At 51.4% G+C, this 18,795-nt stretch overlaps 4 protein-coding genes across 4 annotated transcripts; 3 read left to right on the top strand and 1 right to left on the bottom strand.

The window, feature by feature from the left end:
• Positions 1–292: 292 nt before the first annotated feature.
• Positions 293–3,538, bottom strand: SMAC4_09804 (uncharacterized protein). The gene is made up of 5 exons (XM_003342786.2): positions 1,802–3,538; positions 1,533–1,717; positions 1,294–1,471; positions 928–1,200; positions 293–775 (listed from the first exon to the last, which is right to left on the bottom strand). Exons 1-5 carry the CDS (start codon positions 1,901–1,903, stop codon positions 536–538), a joined length of 978 nt encoding a protein of 325 aa, XP_003342834.1. The 5' UTR covers positions 1,904–3,538; the 3' UTR covers positions 293–535.
• A 1,102-nt stretch (positions 3,539–4,640) lies between these two features.
• Positions 4,641–7,335, top strand: SMAC4_09158 (uncharacterized protein). Its single transcript, XM_003347405.2, has 5 exons — positions 4,641–5,271; positions 5,353–5,635; positions 5,697–5,823; positions 5,885–6,318; positions 6,388–7,335. The coding sequence occupies exons 1-5, from the start codon at positions 5,167–5,169 to the stop codon at positions 6,915–6,917; spliced, it is 1,479 nt and encodes a 492-aa protein (XP_003347453.1). The 5' UTR covers positions 4,641–5,166; the 3' UTR covers positions 6,918–7,335.
• Positions 7,336–7,996: 661 nt separating this feature from the next.
• On the top strand, positions 7,997–8,365 carry SMAC4_09159 (uncharacterized protein; the record flags this gene model as incomplete). Its single annotated transcript, XM_003347406.1, has 1 exon — positions 7,997–8,365. One exon carries the CDS (start codon positions 7,997–7,999, stop codon positions 8,363–8,365), a length of 369 nt encoding a protein of 122 aa, XP_003347454.1.
• Positions 8,366–11,356: 2,991 nt separating this feature from the next.
• Positions 11,357–12,141, top strand: SMAC4_09160 (uncharacterized protein; the record flags this gene model as incomplete). Its single annotated transcript, XM_024655994.2, has 1 exon — positions 11,357–12,141. The coding sequence occupies one exon, from the start codon at positions 11,357–11,359 to the stop codon at positions 12,038–12,040; it is 684 nt and encodes a 227-aa protein (XP_024511801.1). The 3' UTR covers positions 12,041–12,141.
• Positions 12,142–18,795: the final 6,654 nt, after the last annotated feature.

Below are 18,795 nucleotides of genomic sequence, written 5' to 3'. Positions count from 1 at the left end.
CATGGAGATTCAAGTTGGACTCGGAGTGCTCTTTCCACGTCACAAGCTCCCAAAAACCACAGGAGCGATGATTGAGAAACGGTTGATTGGCGGCTTGGTTGACAAGGAAGAACGGCGGGCCAGACCAGGATCAAATATCTTGCCTAGTTACTGGCCTGGGTCTTGCAGCTGGGTTGGCTCTGAAATTTGAAACTTGTCAACCCGAGTCTCAAGTGGAAAGCCCTACCCTCCTCTACCTACCTTCCTTTCTTTCCTAGACATCGCACTTCCCTTTTTGTCCACAGAAAGAACCAGCCACTCCACCCCCTCCAGACTCTCGAAAAACAGCCAAGTGCCCTGGCTCAGTGGAAAAGCGCTTCTTGAAGTACTCGTCTGGGCTAGAAACGCCGCTTGAATCAAACACTGGCCACCAACAGGGCATGAAATGTTCGCCTTCAAACTTTACACGTGGCCTTCCTTTGGCATACAAGAGTCCAGAACGTTAGAGGTAACCCCCCTATACTTTTGGCGCTTCCATCGGCCTAGCCGCAGCACCTCAAGCATCCAGCGGCTTCTGAGCGTACACCGAGCGGAAGATTATTTGCCCGTGGAGGTCGGGGTTCCTGAGCTCGGCTCGCAAGTGTTGAATGTAAATCTTCATCTCCTCCTTCGTCCAACCCATGACGTTTCCAAACGTGTGCTGAACATAGCCCTCGAGATCTGGCGCCCAAAGAGCGTGGAAGAAGAGGCCGCGTTCCTTCTGCTTTGGGTCCTTGGGCCATGGTGACAAAGGGATCTGTGAATATCCCGTAGGTAGGTAGTCAGCTTGATGTTGGGACATAGTGTTTGTTACGAAGATCTGCATGTTCACTGTGCTGGGTGGAATACACATTTTCGCTTGTGTAGAAGGCTCATAGTCACAGCAGAATGAAAGTTGGGATGACTTACGGGATAGTCCTTCGACACGATATTTGTAAATCCCGCTGCCTTCATGCCTTCCTCCATCCGATTTTTCTCAATGAGGTCAACCGGGTAACCAGTCAGTCTTGCAGCTTCCTGCCAGACCTTACTCCACTGAGCCATAGCATGTTTCTCGTTCACACTGCCGTCGTCCGAATAGCAAACAGTTGAAGTGTCGATATGCTCAATCCAGCCACCCGGCTTGCAGTATCGGTAAGCCTGCCTATAGATCTCTGGCCAGTCCTTCGCAGCACCGCTGAGCTACCGAAGATGGATATAGTCGAAGTGGTTGTCTTCCCTGAAGGTCCATTCTTTGTTGAAATCGTCGATCTCAAAGCGGACGTTAGGGGGAACCCAACTAGGCTGGATGGGCGAAATATCGGTGCTGATCACGTTGCACTCGGGGAACTTATCGGCAAAGTCGATCGCCCATAACCCCGTTCCCGTGCCAATGTCAATGGCATTCTTGGGCTCATCTGTAATGGGAGCCGTATAAAGCTCGCCATCGAAGAGAAGGTTCGCCAAATGGTGACTGTTGAGAGGAAGAGTAAGCGGACGTTTTATACAAATGGAAGAATATATAGTCAACTTACAAGATGTCCAACATTTCATTAGCCTTGTCGTCGTTAGGTGCCCAGTATTCTCCATCTGTCACGCTATCGCTGTGGTAGGTCCGACCCTCAATGGTGCGGTATTTGAGAATACTCGAACTAATCGAGGCAGTCGAGCTTTCAACATCACTCCCTAGGGTTGAATCTGTGTTGTTATCGGGAAGTTGCTAACACAGGGAGAGTACGTGTGTTAGCAACCAGCTCATTGAATTGACCAAAAGTCACAAGATAAGTTATGAAGCAGAACAAACTCGATGACCCCAGTGAGCTCCAGGCAGAAGACCCTCCGTCTGAGGGGTCGAGGACGCAGGGCCAGGAGTAGGTGAGTTTCCTTCTCCCGTTGGAGAACTCATGGTCGGATACGCAGTGTCCTCTTCGGAAAGTGTCTGAGTGAGAAGATGATGCAACTGAGTGGCACATCAGGTGCGAGAGCCGCGCAGTTTAAGGGAGTTGTCAGATACATTCTGACCACTGAGCCAAGCTGCTAAACGCCCAAACATTGAAGCTTCATCAAGGTGACAAAACAGATGCCAGCTTTGTCCCCCCTATAGTTGACAGAAGAGCGACTGTACCATCCCCCTTCTTGCCTTAGGGACAGCCCATTTATCCCTGGGCCATTTGTTATTATCCTTCTCGCTATGTGCAAGGGTCCTGTGCCCTTTCGGAGTTATCTCGACTCACTAAAGGCCGGCCACCTACACCAAAATCCACTCAGCGTGCATAAGATGCCAGCAGGGTTGCAGCACTATGCTGAGACCCGGCGCTATCTGACCAGTGAGAAGCAAAACCGTTTGAACCCAATTGTCTGCCCATCATGAACTTCGCGAAATGCATGCTTTTGATGGCCAGTTTTTCATCGCTTGCTGACAGTGACCAGATTGGTTGCGGTAGCCGGAACCCAGCACGGGGCCGCGGTGCATACTGCAAGGAAGAACGCCGACTACCCCTGCGATGCGGTTAACCCCGCTCGGGGCTTTACAGCACACTGGGAAAGTGTTCCGCAACACCCCCTGAAAGCCAATTCTGACAACGGTTCCGACACGGGCAGTTGGCTGCACTAGCAACGCACCATTTCTTGTCTTCGTACCCTCGGAGTCTTTTATTCTTATATCTTTCACAGCCATGTTCGCAAGCATGAGATCCGTCTACGCTCTCCCCATGTCTATTCTCCGGCTTCGTAAAGTTGTCCATCATCATCGGAAAGTTGGGAGGTTGGCAAGGAGCTGGCTATCACATGTTGCCACTCGGTCAGCAAAATGGGAGTGCCGCGACGCCCTGCAAACGGGTTGAAACGGTTCAGAGATTGTGAAAAGTCACAGTCAAAAACTCTGACTTATGGAAGACGGAAGCTGGAACATCGTCCACTTTGTATCCTGAGAGGCCGGGCACAGGACAAAAATGGCATTCTACTGGAGTCCATGCTATTTGCCCGAGGGTATCCACTCGATAACCTTTTGAGAACCCGGAAGCCGATAGTTTTGAGGCCTTCGACAGATGCTGCTCACCGTTGTGCAAACAATATGTAAGTGTGCCACTCTGACTGGGTTTTGCAATTCTTGCCCGTGTTGGACTCGCATATTTTCTGGGAAAGGGTAGCTGATTTGCCGCAGGAAGTATCCGGACCATCGAGTTCTGTGTTGGTTACAGGCCTCCCTTTGTGGGACCACAGAGGGCATCGGAGCTTCCGTGGAACGAGAATCATGGTCTTGTTGATGGAATGGTTGGCCTGAGTTTGTCAAGCATGCAATAAGCGGACAGGGAAGCCTTTATTGCACAGTCTTAGTGGACTGATCTCGAGTTGGTGGAAGGCTCCCGCTCAACTCAAAAAGATTGGCATGAAACCAAACTCCCGCGTTATATTACCACGGTCAGCATCTGCGCCATACATGGAGATTGGAGGGCCCAAAGCTGGGATCATTGTTACCTATAAGCAGGGACTTTTTCAACGACCATTCGGATGAAGGCAACGCAAGCGCGGGGCACTGTGAGCAGCGGCTGAGTGGCTTGAAATATTGTCTGTCCTACATATACTACCGTGGATGGAAGAAGAAGAAAAGGAGGGATCGGACTTGCAAGAGGCGGCATGGTGGGATCTTGGACAAAACGCCATCAGCGATAATTGGTTACCGAAACAGCCACATTGCTTCGGGATTGCGCCACAAGGACCTGGAAGGGTGTGAAGATGGCTCCCGAAGATGTGAAGGAAGCTGGAGGGGTCAGTATCATTGGACGTTTATTGGAGGTTTGGGCGAGATGGTGTAGCCCGACTGTCTCGGTGCGGACAGTCTTCCGATGAGCACCATCCATCATCAGCCTGAGCCACAGGATGCGATATCAAACTAGGTGTTCCTGATTGCGGGAATCATTGGATCTCCAACGAGGTCAGCACTCTCTTTTATGCTCTTTCTTTGGTGGATGGATCGCTGTGCCTGACGGTCTCGGGGGGTCGAGTACCTCTATGGTTGAAAGAAAACTTATTGGTCGACTACTCAGCCGCAGATACTTGTAAGAAACAGGCACTGAGCGAGGGAGAACATGGCATGTGGGTTGGGTGTTGCGAGTTGCGACGCCGCTGCCTGTTGTTTGTCGGTTCAGTTGTCGTCAAGGAAACCTCAAGGACATTTTGGACGAGTTGGGAACCAGAGTGACGTCAAAAGCAGATTGGAGAGTGTCTGGTTCCTTGTGAGTAAGATTGGAGTGTCATTGGTAGGTTGGAAAGCCTCATGGCGGCACTTCCAGCCCGTTACAAGGTGCTTATCAGCATGTCGTCTTGTCTTATCGCTCGGCAGCCACCACGGGCAGTGGTCCAGTCCAGCTCCTGCATATCTGCAACCACTTCCACATTGGAGCGGAAGCCATTGGCCTAAACCGAATTTGGTGCAAGAGACCGGCAACTGTTTCTCACCACCCAAACCATCCCAACACACATTCAGGGTCTGTCCCTGTGGCCGACCATTCAAGGCGTTGGAGTGCGTGTCGACGTTCCATTCCCAGGCTCCCCGTTGCGGGAGGTCTTGCCGGTTTTCGCCAAGCGGGAGATCCCCCAGAAGGTTAGTTGGTGCTTGTCTCGGCTTGTCGACTCTTGTCTTCCCTTGGCAATGCCTGGCCGTCCTCGTGGGGGCTGATAATGCGACCTCGCTCGACGTTCTCTGCTGACGAGTCTGTGTTGATAGGTAGCCATTGATAACGCCGACCATCTGGCTATGGGATTGGGGGATTGCGAGCCTCCTTATCCTCCTCGCCGTTCAGCTACAGCTTGGCATCCCAAAGGGTGTGTGTCTTTCGAGTCCTTATCTGCTGTCGACGACGATCGAACCGTCCACCTTTCCAAGAATGGTCTCGCCCGAGTGCCACGCACTCTGCTTTGCGTATCTCTTTTGCTGCATGATACACGATCCAGCGCAACGGCGCCCATGTGAAGATGATGGAGCAAAGGAATACTTATAGGCCATGGCAGCCTGTGCGCCTCCTTGCAACTGGCATCTGCACTTTTTGAGGTTGGTCAACCAGACACCTTGAAGACAGTCCTCGAAGTCTCGGATAAGAACACAACATACAAACCACAAAAGGACGATAACCACACCTCCCCCTACACCATACATACGGGTGGTACAAGATGGCCGAGCCAGAAATTACGCCCGTCACCGAGTGGCCGGACTGGCATGCCAATCCCAATGGAGGCGATCCCTTCACCCAAGACCTAAATGCGCCCTATGACAAGGTTAGCTGACGATCTTGAGTACTGGCAAGATCAAATGGAGGAAAGAAACAAGCAACTAACCGGGAGTATCACACCATCTAGGGCGATCTGTGTTGGATTCTCGTATGCACTGCCCTGTGCTGGCAAATCACCCCGGCCATCGGCTTCCTCTATGCTGGAATGCACCGAAGGAAGGCAGCTCTAACTATGGTCCTGCAAAGTCTCTTCTGTGCTTGCGCTTGCGGAATCCAGTTCTGGCTATACGGTTACTCGCTGTATCAGGCACGAACAACAAACCCCATCCTCGGAGACTTGTCGCTGGCCGTGTTCCGCAATGTCCTTGCCCAGCCATCACTGGCGAACCCAGATATTCCCGACATTCTCTGTATGGCCCCTTCTCTGTGTCCTACTTCATGGAGGACCTCTTGGACTAACCATTATCTCAGACGCTGCCTTTGGCTTCACATTCGTTTCCTGCACTGCCATGATCTTGGCCGGAGCCATGCTGGAGCGCGGCAGACTGTTGCCTAGCATGCTTTTCCTTCTCTGCTGGACAACTTTTGTCTACTACTTGTGAGTTCCATCGCCAACAACCCAACCTAACAGACATCCACTGACTTTTCTCTTTCTCCAGCCTCGCATATTGGGAGTGGAATCCCAGCGGATGGTTATACAAACTCGGGGTTTACGATTTTGCCGGTTCTGGTCCCGTTCACATCGCCAGCGGCTTTGGGGCCCTTGCGTGGTCCATGATGCTTGGTCCTCGTGTCATCGATGCCGATGCCGATGGCCGTAAGAAGTTCGCTCACCACAAGCCGCATAGCCCGTTGTTGATGTGTCTCGGTACCGCCTTCATTTGGTTCGGCTGGTTCGCCTTCAATGGCGCTAGTACAGCCAACCTCAGCCTGCGGTCCATCTATGTCGTCGTCAACACCAACCTTGCAGGGTGCGGAGGTGGTGTCGGTTGGGTCTTGATCGACTATCTCTACAAGAGAAAGTTTAGTTTGGTTGGCTTCTGCTCGGGTATTATTGCGGGCTTGGTGGGAATCACCCCTGCAGCGGGTTATGGTGCGTTCTCCCTTTCTTGTTCCTCGGGCTACCTACAATGATGGTTTGACTGACTCCAGCCTTTGGCAGTCCCCGTCTACGTCGCCTCCCTCATCGGCTTTCTTACCGCCACATGCTGTTACTATGCCGTCAAATACAAGCATCTTCTCTCGGTCGACGACGGCCTCGACATCTTTGCTCTCCACGGTGTTGGCGGCTACGTCGGTGATCTCTTGACAGGCATCTTCGCCGATAACTTTATCCCTGCTCTTGACGGCGTATCCGGCAGCTCATATGCCGGAGGCTGGTGGAACCGCAACTTCCGCCAGCTTGGACTTCAGTTCGCCGGCGCCACCACAGCCGCAGCCTGGTCTTTTGTGGTTTCGTGCATCTTGCTCTTCATCATCAACAGGATCCCTGGCTTGCACTTGCGCGCGAGCGAGGATTCGGAGATTAGGGGACTGGATCTCAAGTATTTGGAGGACGTGGATGAGGAGGGATTATACACGAATGACTGCGTTCTGCATGGGCGCTCGCCGCCGAGGTGTTCTGGGTCGTTGAAGGCTCCGACGCCGGTGATGGAACCGGTTAGTGTTGAAGGGGGTGAGAAAAAGGATTAGACGACCATATTTTCGTGACTTCCACAAACTCACTCAGCTCATCATCATCATAATGAATATTTTCAAGCAGTAGCAAGATGTGTAAATTGGGCATTCGGGATGGGTCCATGGTGTCTTGAAGGAGTCGGCCGAAAGGAGACGAGAGGTCTCGCCCCCGATAAGATAAGGGGTCTGTTGTTGCTAGTGCTGGACCTGGACAGCACCAAGAGGGCGACTGCACAGCATTGGCACCGACGTCAATTTTGTCTGTTCGAAAGCCTAAATCTTGACGGTCATACACTTGAAACCAACCGAATTGTATCATCCGTTCAAGCCGGCAATGCTCACATGATTATTGCCGTCTATCAGTGGACTTGCGGCGCAATGGGTTAAGACTAAAGGGGTCACCCCCTAACAGTGGGACCGTGCTGGACAAAGTCATGATGTCACGCAAGCGTTTGACGTCAACTGTCAGTGAACAACACCACCAGAGACATCCATTATCGGCTTCAATGGGTTGATCTCTGGGGTAGTTAAGCCTCAACTTATGCTCAGTTGGAAAGCTCCACTTACATTTCGGTGCTGTTCCTGGTCCAGATCCCAAACATCTTGGAAGTTGAGGATCTCTATCGAGTGTGCAACCCGGACCCATCGGAATTCGATTCCCATGTTCGAGGCTCTCTTTGTGAACATTGTTACGAAGGGAGTCACTGCCCTTCACTGCAAAGGATACTTGCAAAGGTCTAGCCCCACTGCATTCCATCAGTAGTTGTACCGTACCGGCGGGTGAGATCATCATTACAACACGTCATCCCACTTCCAAACCCCCTCTCATTATTTAACCAAACGACCTCCCGGATAGAACGTCCGTTATCAATCCTACAACATCACAAATCAAACATCACATCTATCTACCAATTACTGCTCGAATTCGTGTCATCGTCTTCGAACACAAAAGCGAATAGAATCAAGAATCCTCCCACATCAAGCACAAGCAATCTCTCGCACCTAGCTTGGTCACAACAAACCAACACCAACAACACTCACATCCACACCAAAACTTAACCACCACACACCACAACATCACACATAACACAAAAATGGCAACCACAGCCAACCTCCTCCGCTCCCGCGCCGTCCCGCTCGGCATCGCCGGCGGCCTCGGCGGCATCTTCTGGTGGCAGACGCGCGGCGGCAAGAACCAGCCCCGCGGCGTGTCGGAGAAGTACGCGGCCAACGACACGGGCAACGCCACCATCAGCGAGCACCTGCAGAACATTGGCGGCACAGGCGGCACCTACGCGCGCAAGGGCCCGCTCGAGGAGGATCCCAAGGACACGCGCGTCGTCGGCCATTCGCCCGCGGCGCACTCGAAGCGTAACCCCGAGAAGACGGGCACGGCGCCCGAGGGACACACGACGGGCGCGGGGAGAAAGGATAGCAAGGATTATGGCGGGAATAAGGTCTGACTTGACTCTGTTGAGGAATTGAGGGGATGGGCTAGGAGGAATGAGGATTGGATGAGGAGTTTTTGGACGGGGTGATTTCGCAATGGTCATACAGGAGATGGTGAGGAACCGGACTGGACTGGACTGCAATGGGATATAAAGGAGGAGTGTACAACTTGTATTAGTATGGATGGTAATGAGATGGGGAAGAAGGGATCATGGATGTCGCCGGACTGTTGATGTCAACCGGTACTGGCGGCTTGATGAAGTTCAGTTACCCATGGTACATTTGGAATTTTAATGAAGCATCAGTTCACATCACATCACATCAAGCAATTCCAAACTTTCCTGATTATCGAGAGTTTGTGATGGTAGGACGGGTGTCAGACACTGGCGCCTTCCTCCTGTAGGGAATCAGATACAACTTGCTTGCCGGGGGAATGCGCGAGTGTCTGCCCAGGGCTCGTGTGCAGTGCCCACATCGTGCGAGATGTAAAGGCAGGTACATATATAAACATAAGCCTTATATCCATTACATTTCTAATACTTCTTCATTATAGAAGGAATTGATTCGGCTACTCCCTCCTCCACGTCCCCATACCCTTCCTCGCGCTGCAGTACTGCAGGGGGGAGTGGTGGAGGAGGGGGGGTAACGTAAACCAATTCGGTACGACCATGCCAATTGCAGAACACGAAAACCTCTGCCAGGTGCGGAGCAGAGAAGCCCGCTGTTATCTCCTGGAAATGAAGAAAGACTGGACATCAGTCACTGCCTTCGTGACATTATGTTGCACATCCATCGCCGTGGTGGCAGGCTTCAGTTACTACCGCCTGGTAGACGGCAAGTCTCATCTTACGCGCTTTCCATCGCAACACCATCCTATGTCTGTCCTCCCCTCTCCCAACCCGCTATCTCATTTACTCTACAGGAGATAGCAGGGCTTATCGACGTACTAGAAACCGTGGCTCGTCCGACGAGCGCGAGCTCGTCTTCGAAAGACTGTTATCATCTGTCTCAGTTATCTCCCACTGAGGGACTCATCTATCGTTGCTTATTGCGCAGAGTTTCCAATCACCAAACACCTTTTATGCCCCTGATGATTGCATTGCTTGTTTTGGCAAAAGAGCAAGCGTTGCTGATTCTTGACAGACCCACACGTTCGCCTACATATATCTTACTTGAGTCTTTCCCAGAAACTTCCAGCTCTTCCTGACAAGACCTCTGCAGTCAGTTCCCTTCGATATCTCGTCAGGGTTTCTTTCCAACCTCACATGCCACGGCAATTCGTGCCTTTGCCATTACTCATCGCCCAGCCACTTATACTAGTGCGTTTACACATCACTGTCTTCCCAACTTCTCGACCATCACTCCAAGTATCCCATGTGCCTCTTCGCGTCTTAATCTTGATCTTAATCCTCCTCCTTGTCTTCCTGATCGTCCTCATCGTCCAAAGTTCCATTGTCTAACACTTTGCACCCTGGCACCACATAGGACTTTGATCTTGCTGTACCCTCCGTCTTGAAAATGAACAATACCGGTTCCGTATCTTCAACAGTGGCAGTGCCGCTAAGGTTGACAAGTCTGTGTAAAGTGGTCTCTCTCTTCTCTTGAAGTATCCCGAAGAAAAAAGGAAAAAATATTTGGGAGTCGAGGTTTGCGCTACAACGCAGTCAGTGACTAGAGTGCCCAGCACGGCAGCAGCACCACTTTTTCCAAGACGGGCCAGCGTCCAAGTTAAGCTCTGAAATTTTAACAGTTGTTTTGACATTGTTTAACCCCTGTCTCGATGGTCCAGCCCTCAGAATGCAATATCGCTTGTCTTTTGCTCCGACAGGCAACGCCCTACCTTCTAGACAAACATGGTCGGATTCATGTAGCTCGTTGAGCCTTCCACACCACAGCCGCTTCGTATGTCCACGTCTAACACCGTTTGCGCTGATCAGTCAGATGAACCAAATGGCCAGGAGAATGGCGAATAAGTGGAAGACGACGATTCCGACGAAGACAGCTCTCACAGCACCGCCGACAGACAGGAATATAACGGCAACTTTAGCAAGAGCGAGGACATCAAGAAAGAGGATATTGCTCAACAGAAAAACAAGGACAACGAGAAACAATTTCCCGGACAACTACATTTACAACGTCAGCTTCAAGGCCAGCATAGCTCTGACATCTGAACGGAGCTCAACAGTCTCACGCCAGAGCCCATTACTATCCCCGACGACCCATGCATCAAGGAGCTTACAAAGCTACCTCTCCTTCGGGAGCTCCCACAGTCATGGAAATTGCCTCCCCAAGAGGGCCAGGATGAAAAAGTACTGCCACCAGAAGACAATCACGGCGATTATTCACTTCCTCGTAGGAGAAGACCGAGACTGGAAGGTCTGCAAGGGCCTAGGTTGCGACACTTTCGTCCAAACCACCTGGCTCACGTACTTTCCATTTGGACGCCGTCGACCGTCCTAAAAGTTCGGGGCCCAGACCACATACCAGTCACCTCGAACATCGGACGAACGAGCCTTGGAAATCTGAGCCGCCCTTTCTCCCCGGCCAACCAGGCAGCCCGCAGAACGAGTCCCCTTTTAAGCTAACGGTTTAGTCCCTACTTCCAACAACAGATCCCCTCGCCGTTGGCTCAACCAGCGGTGCAGAGGCCCTACAAACTACAAGTGTAGGACCACAAGTGTTGGTTTAGGGTTCCGCGTTCGACTCAGACAAGTGTCGGGTCGTTCCCGAGGGTAGTTGTTGTTTTTTTTGCACTTTTCGTTCTTTTACTTTCCTATTCTTAATCCTTCGTGCCCCTCACCGCATGGTATTGTGACCCTCTTGTTTACTCGAACGCGTCTTGCTCTTCCCGTAGCTTCTATTTCCTTCCTTCCTTTTTTTTTCTCCCCCTCTTCTCATACTCTCATCCACATCTCACTTTTGAGAACGACATACTTCATCACACATATTTCTCCTCACTATTTACGAATCTTCAACCAAGCAACAGCAACAGAAAAATGAACACCATGACCAGAAGCTTGCGCCTCCTCGTTCTCCTCCTGCCCTACCTCCTTCGACAGGCCCCTCTCCCCTCCCGCGCGCCCATCATCGGGGCTCTTTACCAGTCGTGCTCGGTCGCTGGTGCTGGCTTTCCGGCTCGTTTTGCCCGCGCCGTCCTCGCAAACGCGAGCTTGTGGAGATGGTACCTCCAGATTCGCTACCTCGTTGGCCTGGCCTCAACCTGGCAACCGCTCCTTCGTCTTCCTCGTCCTGGCGCTCTGTCTTCGTATGCCTTTGGGCTTGTTCGCTGTTTCTTGCTCGCTCGCGAGAGCACCCTGCGCGCGGCCAGCAGGTACCGCTACGCTGGCGAACATATTGTTCGTCTTTATGTGAGTTTGATTTCAACTTTCATCTATCCTACCTTACCCATGCGACGCGCCCTCAAAGGTTCTCCATTTTCATCTCGACCCTGTTTGCGCAGAGCTTCTATTTTATGCTGGACACCACAGATTGAAGACCGGACATTGGATATTGAATACTCGACTGAAAGTGATCTTTATCTGAACCTGAGAGAAACTGTTACTAACCAAACCTTCTTTTACTCTAGCATAACCTCTCCATCACCCTCGCGCTTCCCTTCCTCCTGCCCCTCCCGCTGCACTACGAGCAGGCACTTATCGGCGCCCTGGAAAGGCTTGTCGACGCCCTGAAAAAGCTTGTCGATGCCCTGGAAATGCTTCTCGACGCCGTGAAGAGGCTTCGCGACGCGTTCGAAATGGAGTTCGACTTTGGAATCGAATTCGACGAGTAATTCTGGAGGGTGAAATGGGGACAGGAGGCTCTGCTGTGCGTGCAACCTTGGGTCAGAATGTGCATTTCGGCACGGGTACTCCAGCGGGTCAGCATCTGTTCGGAGAAGGAGAAGGAGAAGGAGAAGGAGAAGGGGAAGGAGAAGATGAGCTTCTCGACGGTTTAAACAGTCCAGTGATTTTTTGCTTTGCGGAAGGATTGGCATTTCGGCGTTGGTGTTATAGGAGGACATGGAATGATACCCTGGTACTAGATACGGAGGAGTTGAAGGAGGAGATGGAAGTAGTTCTTCTAATGGATGTGTTCATTGCCTATTTGGTTTTGATCTTGATGGCGGTGAGAGGATGGAGGTGTTGTTGTTGAGTGTCTGTGATGCCTCTGTGCTGTCTGTGGACTGCGGAAGGGATTCCGAACTGGATTCAAATTTAGGTAAGCATAAGGTATATGGACGCCCTGCTCACCAGTCACCACTAGTCCATCGATATTGGGCACATCGATATCGGGCACATTAACGAGTGCTGCCGTTGCTCTTGCCAATCTATACTGGCACTGGTGATGCGCACTCCTTGCCGCACTTTATACGCTGTTGCTCGTCGGCAATGGCCATATCTTCCATCTAATTGCTTTTGAGTGGCCTCGTTACTAAGACTTTGGATCGCCACCCACCGAACTCCCCTCATCACTTATAGTTTCTCATCTGCCCATAGACTACAGTCCAGTGGCATCCCGTCCTTTGGGAAGTGGGGATCTTGCGCCATGAGTTTATTTATGTTTGTGTTCAGCACAGGCTGGGGCCAAATATAGCTCCAGATGGCTTCATCGTACCGTCTCGTAGGATGTTGAGGGCCAGTTCTGCTTCCCTGGTTGCCCCTAGTTGCTATGCGGCTGTTGCTGGGTTATTCACCCAAGGGGGAGAGAAGAAATACCTAAGGTATCCAGGGGGCGGAAAGGGTCGATATAGTACCGCTCCAACGTTCTGGTCTCTGGTTCTTTGTCTCTGGTATCTGGGTCGTGGTTAAGCAGCGCCCTGGCTGTCAACTCTTGACGCCAACTCTTTGGTGCGCTGGCCAGCTGGCCGGCTCGTTTGTGCTTCTAAGCCTCAAGGAGAGGAGTAAAAGCTGATGAATTCCGGGAAACCTAGGTAACTTGATATCTTGGTCTTTGATGAGGTACAAGGTAATTCGGACGAGTGGCAGGTGATATATGTAGTTCAAATGCCCAGAGAGACTGAACTGGTCTCGAGCTGCCTAGAGGTAGGTAGGTACGGTACCCAACAACATCTTCCATTGAACAAGCAGCTCCCAGTGCCGCTCCACGGGCGAGTAAACTATGCATGTGCAGCGAGCGTCTCCGGGATCTATCTAGAGGAAGGACTGGGCCAACTTGGACTGGCTTATTTTGCATCCTTGCCAGCGGAGCCAGATCACCAGATGACCAGATACCGAAGCCATGGATGGGAGAGGTTGACCTCACTCACCATTCTGTCGCCCTGAGATGATGTCCGGGAACCATCATGGCCAGAGAGGAATTGTCAGACTGCCATTGGAAAATCTAAAAGAGGACCAAGAGGCTGACAGCCAATCTGCCCCTCAACAATTTCATTCTCACACAAAAGGACGAGTGCCCCTGCGTAAATAAATGAAGGGTATGGGACTGCAGTAGCAGATTGAGATTTGTTGAGGATGAGGTGGAAAGAAGGAAGGCAGTAAGGAAGAAAGCAAAAAAAAAAAAGGAAGAACGGAAGGAAGGATGCTCCCTGCCCTGTAAACCCATCACCCACCGTCCATCATCCAAATTTCAACTTTCAACTTAATAAGTACGGCCGATGTACGCTGATTGTGTCAGTGCTGCATGTTCTTTTTGTTCACATCACGTGGAAGTTGCTTACTTAAACTCCTTCCACTTATCCTTCATTCAACGCTTCAATCCGTTCCACTTTCCCTTCCATATTATAGGAGTGTTGACCCAAGTTGGCTTACGATAACTATTTTCGAGCCTATTAATCGAAAACTAACTACCTAGGTACAGCACTGGTATCCAGTAGACGCAGTTGAGACTCGTTTTGGGACACTTCAAGTCCACCACGCTTGCCACCGTAAGGTCTCAATCGGTTCTGCACATGAGCTTCTACTTGTACTCTGACATCTGGCCCCACTATGTAACGGACCTTTGACGCGGTCTTCCAAGCTGTTAAGGCATTCCGGAGCACGCAAAGGAACTTCCTATGACCGTTGGATAATCAGAGCACCTCTAGCGTCTTCAACGATACAAAGTATCGGCCATAAGTTCTTGTTCAATTTCAATCAGCCTGTGAACTTCCAAAGTGAAGGGCATTAGATGCCAGACCTCAGATATTCCACAACTGGTACTATGGAAGTTGGTAAGTTCTGCGACTTATTATCAAGATGATCTTGCGTCTCAGAATCATGGTTTTAGAGAAATAGCAATGGCTTGGGGTGAGTGGTCTATACCAACACCATTGGTGTCTTCCCTAGCAAGGACAATACCATACCTACCTACTAGGGGAGAGGCAGACAACGAGCCCTACTGCCCGTCCCGGCAAGGAATAACATAAACCCCAACCCAAACGTCTACCTCCCTATCACTGCTTATCAACATTCATCGTCCGCATATACCTACATACCCGTACTTACGTACCTCTGTTTATCGATCAAAACCTCATACTTCAGCACATACCCACTTACATATGAACATCCTCGGCATCATCTTCTTTGGGACCTTGGCCAGTCAAGCTTCCCCGGCCCGAAAAGGGAAGGTAAAGAGATCCGTCTCCGCCAAATGCAAGTCACCTTATCCTTACGTACTATTTTTGGGGGCAGACAGGCAGGCTGAAGCGAGTCCCCTCATACTTGAAAATCCACTTTGTACCTCCGCATCGACCAGGTCCAGGTCTGGGCCCAGGTTCAGGCTCAGGTTCAGGTTCAGGTTCAGGTTCAGGTTTAGGTTCAGGTCGCCGAACCTTCATGTCCCTGGTTCAGTCCCTGCCATCTGTCCATCGCCGCCCTAGCTCCTACATATCTCCTCCCACATTCCGCCGAAACGTTGTCCTGCCCAGTCCTAGGAGTGTGTCACCTGGGCTAACCGGGAACCTGGAATGATGCATGGTCCCGAGCGGTGGTTCATATCTCGTTAGTCGATGAGTCGATCCACTAGTCTAGCACCACCCACGTTGTCTTTTAGGTAGCAGATACAGCTAGGGCAGATATGCGACAATTTATAAAGTCGATGATGCAATGTTTGGGGAAGTAAGGCGATGATAAGGTTTCCGGGTTTGGTTACACCAAGGATTTTGTCTTTGATATTGTGAAGGTATGTAGGTAGGTAGATAGGTAGCAAATACGTAGCTGATATCCACGTCTTTGGGTAGGGTAGGTATGTGACCGCCACTGACTACTCGTGGGGGGATTGGAATATGAATGTCAAACAGTTTCATGAAGGGTAGTATCGGGATTCACCTCACCAGGTTCTTGTGACAGGCTAGCAAGAAAGGATTCCACGAGAGGATAATGCGGAGGGACGGGGGTCAAGAGTGGACCGTGGAGAAAAAAGGCCAGGCCGCTGCTGGGAGTGTGAAGGTGAAGTAGGGACGGGGGAGTTGTTATGTAGCCAAGGTTGGCCAGTGGTTCCACCAGTCGGAGAGTGGGAGGATGGTCTGTTGGCTGGGTCTTTGGGTCAAAAAGCTTTGACATTGAGTCGTTTCCCTCGTGGAAGCGTGGATTCTATCGAGTCTTGCCAGTGACGCTACTGTGCGATCGGCTTGGAGATTGGGGTATTGTTACCTACCTTACTGCAAACCGATGGACGAATTACCAGGAGCTCATGACCTACGTATCCCGGTCCACCGCACTTGTAGATATCCGGGAGCTCGGAGCGTCCCATGCCTTGTCAATGTTACCCTTTTCGGATATCAAGTGAAGGTGGTGATGACCTGATGGGGCCCAGATGGGATCGGGAAGTTTGAAGACACTCGCACGCTACTCTTTTCCCACGAGTGGTTTCGTCACGCTTGATAGCTACTAATGGAAAGGTGAGGCGAGGCAAGGTAAATAAAAAGCTAGTGAACCAAACCATCTAGCCAGTGTGTGGCATGTCTCATGGTGCGAGTCGAAGGCTGAAGCGGTTATGCAGGACCACCGTATGCGTGATGCTTCAACCAACAAACTCCATCGTTTTCGTATCCAACGCACGCACCTAGCACGTGTCGAAGAAGAGAGAACCAAGGTCTCCAAGTGTTTCATCCCGAGGCTCACGATGTCTTGTTTCAGCGGAAAATACCTTCGGTACCAAGATTATGGCTACGGGAAGCTGTCCCGTCGCGTGAGTGTTTCCGAATGCCGTGACGCTTTCAGAACGGAGGTTTTGTGAGGCCCGGAGGACCTTTTTAACAACGTCCAGGTCTCGTTGAAAGAGCTTTATAAAATGATATGTTGAAACAAGCGAAGATTGCCTCGTAGTAGCAAGATGCATATGTCCACTTGGATATGACCTGTTCATATCCGAATTGATGATGAAGATGATGATGATGAGTGAGACTGGCGGAGTGAGTGTCCTGTCTCGTCACATAACTCCGCAACCCTGGGGTGTTTGTGATCACGACCAGGTTTTTATGACGGATTAATGCGCAATGACGGGTGCCGGTAAGTGATAGGACACGGCATGTAACGGCAGTGAAGATGATCCAACTGGCGGAAATCGCGGACAAGACTGTGTAGTAAGTGCATATCTGGAAACCGAAGAGATGGCCGTGGTGGGTGGTGATAACGTAAAGATGGGGGGTTATGGCAGCTTAACCAGCTCTTCGGCTGGCAGATATGTAGGACCCTCAGAAGGACCCAAGCCAAAGTAGGAGGAGGAGAGGAAAGTGAGACGGGGATAATGTCGAGTGTCAGGTGCGAGGCTGAGATGTGAAGCGGTTTCTCTGCCGAAGGAGCATTAACTGGCCAATGACAGGCAGGGACAAGTGGGAATGGAGGGGGGATGCTCCGTGGGTGTAGAATGCTTCTTTTGACAAGTTAACGGCTGAGGTGAAGCGGGAACAAAGTTGAAAACAGCCGACAGAATACTGGCCTGCCGGGGACTGGCCATGGTACGGAAATGAGGCTCATGATGGTTGGAAAGGAGGTTCATAGCCCGCAATGGCGGAGCTGATTCCGAGAAGAGAACAAAAAGACAATGCTGATCAGCATAGAAATTGACTCGAGACTCTCTCTTCGGCGGATGTGATTTCCCAAATGCCAGTGGCCAGAACGTGGTACAGTGAAATTGGTGGGTGACGGTTCCCTTGGAGGGTTGAATGGAAGGACGTTGCGCATTCAGTTCGAAGCCAAATCGAATCCTGGCGGAAAAGGGGAAAGAAGGGTGCCTGGCGCAGGTACGTACCCGAATCTTTTGGTGCAAATGGAAATCTTGGGCGTGGCTTGCAGGGCCGGCCAGTGACCAATGGCGTGTTGTGGACTGGGAGTTTTGGTGGAGTTGCCACTCGATCTCTCACTCGGATCCGTCCGAGACTTGGAACAGCGGCCCGGCGTGCGGCGGTGCCACTTTCTTCAGGCGATGCGGAGCCGTGATTCCGACAAAATCCACTCTGCGCAGCCAATGGGCAAAACTTCGGAACTCAGGTGGCCCGCGAAGCCCGCCGAGCACGAATTACCCCGGGAAGGAAAGCTGAACCCCACACTCTCTCCCGGTTGTCCCTCAACCCCAGCAGCCCCCCAATCTCCAATCCGTCTTTGCCAATCGAAAAGCGCAAAGTCACAACCCCTCGCGCGCAGCAGCAGCCCTTCCTTCCTGCTAGCCCTCGCGCTTGGCTGGCCCGAAAGGAAAGAGCTGGACTTGTCAAACTCTGTCCCGCGTCGCTTCCCATTGGCGGATTGGCGACGACCACATCCAACTGCAACTGCCATACGGGCGAGGCTCCCAACTGATGAAAATCTCTGCTACAGTAGTACGGGCAAGTGCCTCCTTCCCGTCACCAAGTACAATACAACCAACCGTGCGGTGAGTGAGTGCAGTGGCCAGTGGGTGTGGGTGTGGCTGAAAAGATGAATGGATGGATCTTGTGTCCGGGCCAGTCCCGTTGACCTGGATCAGGGCAAATTGAATCGAACAAACCTTACCTTGTTGTCTTACATACCACCACCACTGGTACAGGTGTACGTGTATTACTAGAGGCGGCCCCGTCCAACCGCAATACCGACATTTCTCGCCTCCCGAATCTGGCCGATAGGAAAAGTCGGTTCTTCTCCCAGGCATTCTTTCCATGAACCTCACGATGCTTGCTGAGACGGGGTCTCGTCCCGAGTTTGGCAAGGGGAAAGAAACGAGAAACGAGAAATGGAGCTCTGATCTCGGCCAAACTGGAAATGACCCCTTGGCTCTAGAGTCTGAAAATAACCGTTCTAGGTTTGACAGTCTGATGGCATCCACTTACACAATCGTGCTGTTGTGCCTGTAGCAACAGACAGTGCATCACCACTCGACGAGGTGTCGGAATTTAGAAAAGAGAAACATTATTAACTCCCGAGATAAGGCAAGGCAAGGCGTGGGCCCCGGCCAACCGGATCATAATGTGCACCAAGACATGCGAAATGGTAACTTAACCTTTGCAACGGGACTACACTAATACGGAGAGACA

This window comes from Sordaria macrospora, chromosome 6 (assembly GCF_033870435.1).
Source record: "Sordaria macrospora chromosome 6, complete sequence".
Taxonomy (NCBI): Eukaryota; Fungi; Ascomycota; class Sordariomycetes; order Sordariales; family Sordariaceae; genus Sordaria; species Sordaria macrospora.
Note: the sequence above shows the minus strand (reverse complement) of the source record. Positions and strands in the feature narration are given on the sequence as shown.

What these genes read in the sequence shown, in the direction of transcription:
- SMAC4_09158 (XM_003347405.2), top strand. Translation starts at nt 5,167, where the DNA reads ATGGCCGAGCCAGAAATTACGCCCGTCACCGAGTGGCCGGACTGGCAT. An exon ending in TAAATGCGCCCTATGACAAG is followed by an intron (nt 5,272 to 5,352) that starts GTTAGCTGACGA and finishes CACACCATCTAG; the next exon opens with GGCGATCTGTGTTGGATTCT. An exon ending in AGATATTCCCGACATTCTCT is followed by an intron (nt 5,636 to 5,696) that starts GTATGGCCCCTT and finishes CCATTATCTCAG; the next exon opens with ACGCTGCCTTTGGCTTCACA.
- SMAC4_09804 (XM_003342786.2), bottom strand. Translation starts at nt 1,903, where the DNA reads ATGAGTTCTCCAACGGGAGAAGGAAACTCACCTACTCCTGGCCCTGCG. An exon ending in GAGCTCACTGGGGTCATCGA is followed by an intron (nt 1,718 to 1,801) that starts GTTTGTTCTGCT and finishes TCCCTGTGTTAG; the next exon opens with CAACTTCCCGATAACAACAC. An exon ending in CGCCCATCCAGCCTAGTTGG is followed by an intron (nt 1,201 to 1,293) that starts GTTCCCCCTAAC and finishes CATCTTCGGTAG; the next exon opens with CTCAGCGGTGCTGCGAAGGA.